This window comes from Sus scrofa, unplaced genomic scaffold, assembly GCF_000003025.6.
Source record: "Sus scrofa isolate TJ Tabasco breed Duroc unplaced genomic scaffold, Sscrofa11.1 Contig1776, whole genome shotgun sequence".
Taxonomy (NCBI): domain Eukaryota; kingdom Metazoa; phylum Chordata; class Mammalia; order Artiodactyla; family Suidae; genus Sus; species Sus scrofa.
The window spans coordinates 43,680-54,439 of record NW_018084947.1 but is presented as its reverse complement, the minus strand read 5'-3'; the positions used below and the strand labels follow the sequence as shown (position 1 = coordinate 54,439).

The 10,760-nt window shown below is 36.1% G+C and overlaps 1 protein-coding gene across 1 annotated transcript; it reads right to left on the bottom strand.

Annotated features, from left to right (window-relative positions):
- Window positions 1-9,195: 9,195 nt before the first annotated feature.
- On the bottom strand, window positions 9,196-10,484 carry LOC100514059 (putative olfactory receptor 2B3). The gene is given in 2 exon segments (XM_003128264.2): window positions 9,196-9,548; window positions 9,551-10,484. Coding segments are annotated over 2 exon segments (939 nt in total). The 5' UTR covers window positions 10,188-10,484; the 3' UTR covers window positions 9,196-9,246.
- Between the last annotated feature and the right edge of the window lie 276 nt (window positions 10,485-10,760).

The window sequence follows — 10,760 nt, the reverse complement described above, 5'->3', positions numbered from 1 at the left end:
CTTAGGATAGTTCTGGAAACCTAGTAAGAATTCAATGAATGTGAGCTAGTTATCATGAATAGCATCAATAACATTAATCATTAGCAGTAGTTGTTAGTAATAATGTATCATTTTCTAACCTACTATGTATGTGAAATAACAACCAAATTAATATTGGTGATGTCAAAGCTTATTATAATTTTATAATATTATACTATGAAATGATTACATATGCATGTATTTTTTCTTTGTTTCTAGCACGATACTAAGAATATAGTTTTCCAGTAAATGATAGTCAAGTCAGTGGTGGTTAGGAGATATTGACTTGCCTGACGGGCATGAGAGGAGAGATAAGAACACTACTCAGCAGCAGTTTTTTTTCCTGTTTCTATTTTTTTGCACATCTTCTACTCTTTCCCACTGAACAGAATGGCATTAGTGTCAACTCATTCCATCGATTCCTTTACATTATCAGAAAAATGAACCCACTCTTTGAAAAAGATGTTTTCATCCACTGGCATCATTACTCTTTTCCTATTTATATAAACTCTATTAATCAAAAGAATCCTTACATACCCCTAATTCTTTTTTTTTTCCATAAAAAATTCTCACTGACTCTTTTTATGTATGATAATATTGTGGACAAATATTCATTCAAAGAGTGAAATGGCAACAAGGACTTTTGGAATCACTGAAAATACTTGACATTTATTTCAAGAATCCCAGGAAAAAAATTGAACTCTCTGGTTTTTTAATATGATGCAACCCAGAGGCAGGGATATGAAATGATCTTAAGAGACCCTTCTCACTCATGGTAATAACATAATTCTCTTCAGTAGACATCACTCACCTTTTTTTCCTAGTGTCAAAGAGATGTCTATATAATTCTTTGTGCCATGTTTTAAAGAAAGTTTAGTCCAAAAACTGGGGAAAAAGTGCAATGACTCTTTGAGTTTTCAAGCCTTGTGAAATTCTTTTTCAGCTGCATTTTGCCCACAGATTGAGAATAAAATTAGCATATGACCTCATTGCATCAAAAACATATGAAAAGAGTCCATATGATGAGGTAAAAGTGTATTTTAGATATTGTCTTCAGTCATCAGGGTGTTTTTCATTGACACTGGCTCTTCTCACCAGGTCTAATACAATGAGAAGCTGATTTTATCGCTATCAGCAACATCCATAGTCCTGGAGAGAGAGTTGTACCTTTAAATAAAGGGCTTACCTTTCATACAATGTGTGCTCTTTTAGCCCTAGGGATATGAGAGTCTCTCAAGTTTAATTGGTCATTGTGTCCAGAGAGGAAATATGTGAACTCTGTTCCCAACTATGCTAGTAGCATAATAGTGGCACATGGATGGATCACAAATTATAAAATTAGGTTGAAAATAATAGTCATGAAATATAAACCATAAAAAATAAGTTTGGAATTGTTTAATCAGGAGAGTACAAGTCTAAATGAAATGTAGATCTCATTTTTTTCTTTTTTTTTTTTTTTTTTTTTTTGGTCTTCATAGGGCCGCACGTGTGGCATATGGAAATTCCCAAGCTAGGGGGTCAAACCTGAGCTGTAGCTGCCGGCCTACACCACAGCCACAGCAATGCCAGATCCAAGCCGCGTCTGCGACCTGCACCACAGCTCACCGGAATGCTGGATCCTTAACCCACTGAGCTAGGCCAGAGATCGAACCCGCATCCTCATGGATGCTAGTCGGGTTCCTTAACCCCTGAGCCATGACAGGAACTCCAGATCTCATTCTTTTAAATGGTCTCAGGGTCAAATACTGAGCCCACTGATGGTATATATGAAAAAATAGTATTTGTATTGTTCATTGATTTTTGTGATGAATGTGTTTGGACTAAACCTGCTAGAGATTTTCAAGTTAAAAACCATATCATGCAAAGTCACAGCATGTAAATTAAAATTAAGGTTAGCATGCATTCACTGGGAAAGAACTACAGTTGACTCTTGGGCAACTTAAGTTTGAACTGCGAGGTCCACTTATACACAGATATTTTAAAAATATATATATACAAAAATTATGTGTAGAACTTCATGTACAAGACTTTTATCCTCACGTAGGCATGAATAATATTTAATGTAAAATTAATAATATATTATTTTTATTATTATTTATAACTTTGCTTTTCAAAGAATCATAATTAGAGAAACTGCATTTCAGTCTATTATCACAGATAAATGGTTTTTTAAAAATGTAGCAATATTACATAGAATAATAATAAATGTAAATTTCTTTTGATTCTCTGTACTAATGGGAATTGAAGAATGATATGTTTACTAGATCAACTACATGCCAGAGCCTCTGTTAATCTTTTCTGGTTAAGATTCTACAAATGATACACAGCTACAAATAGGGCAACCATTTATTAAGTTTAAGGTAATGTACTTTTATCTGCCTTAGTACCTCTGGGTTTTGTAGGAGGGAACCGTAATCCATTGATTCTCCATTCTTTATGTTTCGAAGTCTGAACTAATCTATGCATTTTCTCCAGGATACAGTATTGCTTTTGAGCATGGCTGATTAGGGGCGGTTTTATGGATTTTCCCCCTTGGCTCTTACTCCATTAGGGTATCCATGACGAAGTTCTTCCAGCTGCTAAGTGTATCTATCCCACTTTGCATTTAGGGACCAGATAAATATCATAGGGTAAGTCCACAAACCTATTGGACTAACTAAATTAGACATGGATATATGTAATCCTACCCTATGCCCAGAAGGAATGAGAAAGCTAAATATTTGTGCTCAGCTTTAAAGACTACCACTGTATGCCTTATAGTCACAAAATATTTCATTTATTTTCTTCCTACACACAAAGCACATCTGCCTCTTTCTCATTACAAGGTCAATTCTCCCAATCTCTTCAGTAGGTCTACACTTGAATTCTCTTAGCTCAGAAATCTGTGAATTAAATAGACAAGCTGTCTCTGTCCTTCACATGCTCAAAATGTATTCAGGAGATCTGAAAGAAGATGGCTAATACAAACACTCCCTAACAGAAAAAGGAAAATTTAGTTACAGGTCGCTAGAAATTCAGAAAACCACGGGGCAGTTGTTGTGAAGAGCTCCAACTGTGAGTTGGTAATTTTTCCACATTCCACTCATTAGAAGTAGTTCCACAGTCCATTGTATTCATAACTCTTGGCTTCTACCCTTTTGGAGTTCCATTATTTTCAGTGTTTATGTCTGAAGAGCAATAAAGAATGTGTAAGCCTTTTCAAATTCCTTCCTACTTAATGAAATTTGGGAGTCCAAGGGTTAATTTAAGTCTCAAACAGTCAGAAGCTTCTTTAATTCAGATTTGTGTTGTATTTGGTAGTATAACTCTCTCTAAAATTTAGCTTATCAGTTTTATCTTAATCTACTGCATGTTCCAATGGCCACATCAACAACTGACAAGACATCACTCTCTCCATATGTCTATCTGTGAATTTCTTGAGTCTATCAATCTTTGATGGGATAGGCTTATTCACTTTTCATCTTCCCCTTATTCTCTTTTTCTTCAATCATTTGTTTCAACTGAAAGGATACAATAGATACATGTATATTTAATCCACCCAGAAAGTTTAACAACCGGTACAGTTGCTGCATTCTTAAATCAATTCTAATTATTAGAGATTATATTTTAATTGGCCTCTGTTGCTCAAAGTATGTCTTTATTTTTTTAAAAAAAAGTTTTATTGAGATGTAATAAACATAGCATAAAATTCACTTTTAAAAAGTGTATATTTAAGCTTTTTTGTATATTCAGCATTATACAATTTTCACCACAATTTGAGAACATTTTCATCCGTTCCAAAAGAAATCTGATGCTCATTAGTAGTCATTCCTCTTACTTCCCCCTAACCCTCTCTGCCTTAGGTAACCACTAACCTTTCTTTCTCTCTGTCTTCACCTTATACTATATGTGATCTTTTGTAACTGGGTTTCTTTCACTTAGCATAATGTTTTCAGGGTTCACCCAGGTTGTAGCATATATCAATACTTCATTTATTTTAGTTGCCAGATATTTTACTGTGTGGATATATATATGCTTTTTTTTGTTGAGTTATTTCTACTTTGGAGTATTATTTTGAATAATAAATCTATGAACATTTATGCATAAATTTTTCTCAGTGAGCATATGTTTTCAGTTTTCCTGGGTATACACCTAGGAATAGGATTGTTAGATCTTATGATATTTCTCAAAGATTAAACATAGAGGTACTATGTGATCTAACAATCCTATTCCTAGGTGTATACCCAGGAAAACTGAAAACATATGCCCACTGAGAAAAACTTATGCAACTTATACAACTCAACAGCAAAAAAGCCAACAACCCAATGGAAAAATGGGCAAAAGACCTGAAAAGACATTTCTCCAAGGAAGATATACAGATGGCCAACAAGCAGATGAAAAAATGTTCCACCTCCCTGATTATTAGAGAAATGCAAATCAAATCTACCATGAGATGTCAGACTGGCCATCATTAATAAGTCCACAAATACCAAATGCTGGAGGGGGTGTGGAGAAAAGGGAACCCTCCTGCACTGTTTGTGGGAATGTAAGCTGGTACAGCCACTATGGAGAACAGTATGGTGGTATCTCAGAAAACTATACATAGAACTACCACATGACCCAGCAATCTCACTCTTGGGCATATATCCAGACAAAACTTTCCTTAAAAAACACATACACCCTCATGTTCATTGCAGCTCTATTCACAATAGCCAAGACATGGAAACAACTCTATTGTCCATCCACAGATGATTGGATTAGGAAGATGTGGTATATATACCCAATGGAATACTACTCATCCATAAAAAAGAATGAAATAATGCCATTTGCAGCAACATGGATGGAACTAGAGACTCTCATCCTGAGTGAAGCAAGTCAGAAAGAGAAAGACAAATACCATATGCTATCACTTATATCTGGAATCTAATATATGGCACAGATGAACCTTTCCACAGAAAATAAAATCACGGATTTCGAGAATAGACTTGTCATTGCTAGGGGAGAGGGAGGGAGTGGGATGGACTGGGAGTTTGAGGTTAATAGATGCATTCTATTGCCTTTGGAATGGATTAACAATGAGATCCTGCTGTGTAGCACTGGGAACTATTTCTAGTTACCTATGATGAAGTATGATAATGTGAGAAAAAAGAATGTATACATGTATGTGTAACTCAGTCTACCCAGTTTTTTTCCTACCATGCTGTACAGTAGGAAAAAAAAATAATGTATTGGGGAAATTGAAAAAAAAAGAGAAAAAAGAGAAGTATCATCAATTGTTTTCCAAAGTACCTTTACAATTCCATATTCCCAAAAACAGGTCGTGAGAGTTCCAGTTCCTTTACAACCTCACTTATGCTTGTTATTGCCTGTCTTTTTTTTTTTTTTTGTCTTTTTTTGGACCACACCCACAACACATGGAGGTTCCCAGGCCAGCAGTCAAATCAGAGCTGTAGCTGTTGACCTGCACCACAGACACAGCGATGAGCCATGTCTGTGACCTACACCACAGCTCACAGCAATGCCGGATCCTTAACCCACTGAACCCGTGTCCTCATGGATACTAGTCAGGTTCATTACTGCTGAGCCATGATGGGAACTCTCCCCACCCCCTTTTTAAATTATACACTATCTAATGGGTGTAAAGTGGCATCTCTGAAGTTTTTATTTGCAAATAAAATGATCAAAATGTTGAGCATTTGGTTGTGTGTAGAATATTCTTAATTTTATTTATTACTATCTGGAACTAAGAAAGCTTTTTCCCCTTTCTAACCCATCAAGTGCTTGAATATTTAGAGTCTCACTATTTTATATTCACTTGAAAACAGGTATTGTTTTCCAGATTTACTTTTTTTGGTAATATCTCGTCAAGTATATCCAATAGTAACACAACACATACTGTTTTTCAATTTCTTCATCTAGATTTACAATCTTGGGCTCCTTATCTGCCTTCAAAATTATTGCAGTTGATACTTTTATCAAACAGTTTCTTACTATGTAATATGGATCACTTGGTTCCAAGTTTTAATATCAATGCCCTCACCATCTGCCATGTGACCTTTATGCCAATGTCTCCTATTTAACTTTTTTTCCTTAACATCAGGACCTCACTACTGGTACCAGTGTCTGTTGTCAGTTAGGATAAGTTACATTATAAGTAACTCATAATGAATGTAAGTAATAAGAGCATCAAAAACCTCAGTGACTTTAAATAATTAAGTTTTATTTCCCATTCATGCTAATTTCCTATCAAAATTTGGAGTTCTACTCCATATTGTCTTCAATCCAGGATTCAGACACATTAACTCTCCTTGTAACTTTGCTTCTTTCAGCTGACATTGGGAAAGATTATGGCAGTGTGGACTAGATCTTAAAGACATTGTCAAGATGTGACCCACGTCATATCTGCTTCTGCTCGCACTTAATCGACAAAGCAAGTTTAAAAATCAGGCCTACATTCAGTAGGACAGGAAAGTGCAAATCTACCATCTGCATAGAAGGAGAGAGAAAATCAAATACCCATGAACAAATCTAGTTTATAATAAGTATGAGAAATGTGCTATTTCCAAATACTCAGGGAAATAAAACAAATAAGAACTTGGTAATTTTTCTGCTATCATTGACAAATGCCTCAAACAATGAAAATTAGCAGAGTTAGCAAAAGCTCATGAAACAAATAGTCTCATTTGTTTGAATGTGTAATGCTATAAAATTTCTTCAGGGAAGCTTGGCAATTTGTATTAACTCTTAGGTCTTCTCAGAAATTTATGATTTGACTGAGTTATACCATTTCAAAAATATAAGTTGACATATGGACATAGATTTGTAAGTGCAGAATTCTTTACAGTAGCATTTGTAATGATCAAAACAAGGAAATAGTTAAATGTATTTTAATGTATCTGCATGGTGAAATTCACTTTGCAGCTATTTTAATGATAATTTAAGAATCCTGATATATTCCTTTTTAAAGTGTTTTTAAAATATTTATTTATTTGTTTATTAGCCACACCCATGGCATATGAAAGTTCCCTTGCTGGGGATTGAATCTGAGCCAGAGTTGCAACCTACACTGCGGTGGTGGCATCACCAGATCCTTAACCCACTGTGCCTGCCTGGGGATCGAACAGGTGCCTCCACAGAGACAAGCCTGATCATTAACCCACTGTACCACAGTGGGAATTCCAGAACCCTGGTATATTCTAAGGATATAATGCATATATAAAAAAATTAAACCTCCATTGACAGAAAAAAGGAATAAGCTAATATGCAACAATGGTGAAATGTAAATATAATAAATTTAAGGATGAGTTCTTTTTCATAAAACTGTTTGCTTTTAATAAAATGTAGGTGCATAAAGATAAGATAGATTGGGCAATAAGGTAGGTTTAGGTAAAAGATGATGGTATCAGAAGTGTGAAGATGGAGAGGAATTGGAAAGATGGGAGGTAAAAAAGAGGAATGATTGATATGTCTTGGTAATGGTTTTGGTGTGAAAAATTAAGGCATGATGGTGTAAGATATGATTTGCAAATGTAAATAGCAGGTGAATCCATTCATTAAAACAGCAAGCTTTAGAAGAGGCCTTCGTGGCAAAGGGAGAGCAAGTGTCAGCTTTCCGATGTGTTAAATCTGAAATGCTTATCACATAGTCAAGAGATGGCAAAGCCATATACAGGTTTGGAAATTTTAAAAAGCACCCAAATTAGAGATATAATTGTTTTATTTAATTTAGGGTCTTGAGTTTCTTATTGTTTTTGTTGAGAAAATCAGCTTTTTAAATGCCATATATTTGAAGTCATTCCCTTTCCAATGTCTCTGAAGTGTTACATTTAGTAAATCATTATTATGACATAGGAACCATATTCTGTACTTGCGTTGTAGTTATTTTCTACTGCTGCTTCTACCTTCCCTACTTTGCTTATTGGATAAATGCTAAACTTTTCAGTTATCATCTCCAGACTATTTTTGTATGTGTTTTGTACTCTCTGTCTTAACTACTTACAATTACCTATAATTTCTGAAAAGCTTACTTTTGTAATCCTTTCTCTGCTGCCTAAAATATTTCCTCATCCATGTTCTTATATTAGTAATTGCAAATAAATATTTAAGTGTCTGAGTTTAAGGGTCATTTTCTTTAGGAACTAGAATTTTTTTTTAGTAGAGGAACTGTGATTTTTTTTCTGGTCTAGTGTTATCTAGTGATCAATAAATATTTATCTAGTGACTATCCAAATAAAAATTAATTCAGATCAATTAAAAAAATGATTCCTATTAACATTTCTATGAATAATTTATTTTATAATTCAGAGGAGTTCCAGCAAGCCTGGGGTGGAACTTTGGACAAGTAAAGATTTAAGAAATGAAGGAAAAAAAGGAGAAATGCTAACAATGGGGAGTAAAGAATGAATTAAAATAGTGGTGGAGTTCCCGTCATGGTGCAGTGGTTAACGAATCCGACTAGGAACCATGAGGTTGAGGGTTCGGTCCCTGCCCTTGCTCAGTGGGTTAACGATCGTGGTGTTGCTGTGAGCTGTGGTGTAGGTTGCAGACGTGGCTCGGATCCCGCGTTGCTGTGGCTCTGGCGTAGGCCGGTGGCTACAGCTCCGATTAGACCCCTAGCCTGGGAACCTCCATATGCCGCGGGAGTGGCCCAAGAAATAGCAAAAAAAAAGACCAAAAAAAAAAAGTTGGAAGTAAAACCCAATTGATATTTCAAGTTTCTAGTATAAGATGCACACACTTAGCTGGTTTAAAGCCAGCTATATTTGAGACAGACTACATGCTTAGAACAGTTCTGGAAAGGGCATATGATGGATTTTTTTCAAGGGATGTGAGGATGCAAAGCGATTGCGGACATCCGTGCCGGGAGTATTTTTGGCTTTGGCTCACTGGTTATATAATTATAAAGATATGGAAACCCCGAACTAGCTGGTAGACAGGATAGTATATAAGTGAGAAGGTAAAACATTCATGACCTGACTAGTCTGACATGGATAGGAGGAAGTTTTACCAGAATATGGCTTCAAGGAACAGAGTGCTTTGGGGGAACTCTGGAAAGCAAGTGTTTTGAATTTAGAAGAGTAATCATACAATCTCAGCATTGCTTCCTGAACAGAAAAAGAATTTTTTAACCATTGGTACAATTCAATGATATCATAAGAGCATGAACAACAGGAAAATCAGATCAAACATTATTAACAGTTTCAAGGATAAGGACAGACTCAGAAGGGTCTCATGACAGTGGAGCAATTCTCATTTCTTATAGAAAAAGATTATTGACATCATCCTCTTGAAGGCCTCTTTCATATCTTTATTTCTAAGGCTATAGATGAGAGGGTTCAACATGGGTGTGAATATCCCATAGAAAAGGGAAACCATCTTTCCCCAGTCCTTAGAAGTGGACGAAGGTGGTTGTAGGTACATGTATATGCTTGTTCCAAAAAAGAGAGAGACCACAACCATGTGAGACCCACACGTTCCAAAAGCTTTTCGCCGTCCTTCGGCTGACCTGATTCTCAATACTGCTTGAGCTATGAAGCCATAGGAGATGAGATCAATGTCACTGGAATTAGCAGAATTAACACACTGAAGAAAAAGAGCTCGGAGACAATAGGCTTTGTGTCAGCACATGACAACTTGAGAAGGGCAGGAACCTCACAGAAAAAGTGGTCCACTTCCTGATGACCACAGCGAGGCATGTTAAGGGTCAAGGAGGACTGCAACACTGAGTTGCTGAAGCCAGTGAGCCAGGAGAAGGCTGTCATCTTGAAGCAGAACCAGGGGTTCATGATGACTACGTAGCGGAGGGGTCTGCAAATGGCCACATATCTGTCAAAGGACATAACAGCCAGGAGGAGACACTCCGTAGCACCCAGAGCCAGGAAGATGATGAGCTGGGCCACACAGCCACCATAACTGATGGTCTTTTTGTTCTGACAAATGTTTTTCAACATATGAGGGACGGTGCTCGTGGTGTAACAGAGATCTAATATGGAGAGGTTTGTGAGAAAGAAATACATGGGAGTGTGAAGCTTGGGATCCAGAATGCACACCATCATGATGGACACATTGCCAAAGATGGTGGTTGCGTATGATGCTAATAGGAGCACCAAAAGGGGCGTTTGTAGCCAGGGCTTGTCTGAGAAGCCAAGTAGTATGAACTCTTTTGAGGAGCTCTCGTTTGCCCGATTCATGATGACTCACTAACTTTTCATTCCTGAAAGCATAAAACGGGAAAATTGTCAGTCAGAAATTATCGAATACTCTTATTGTAACTGGACTGGATTTAGAACAATTATAATGAATGATGCAATGCAAATATAATTTATAGTCGGTAAATAGATCTTGTGAAATACAGTATAATTACCCCATCGTTAGAAAGTAGGTCTTCTGTTTGCAGTAGTTAGGTTTGACTTTATGCAGTAAATCATTACATTTAAATGCCAAAAATATAAACTTACATGCATAAAAATGGACATTTATAAGTTCTCAATACATTTCAATTCCTCTTTCTCCCTTTTCTTACCTTTTAACTTACCTTAATAATCATTTGATAATAAATACTGCTTTTAACCCAAAACTTTAATTCAAGCTAGAAATGTTGAGTAATATCGATTTTATAAGGATATCATCTAAATCTGAAGTTGATCTAAGGAAATTCTGCTTGTTTTAGTAGTATGTTCTTAAGATATCTTGAGTTGTCTCTTCCTCTTGTGTCGGGAATTCCTGTTGTGTCTCAGTAGGTTATGAACCTGACTGGGGCCCAT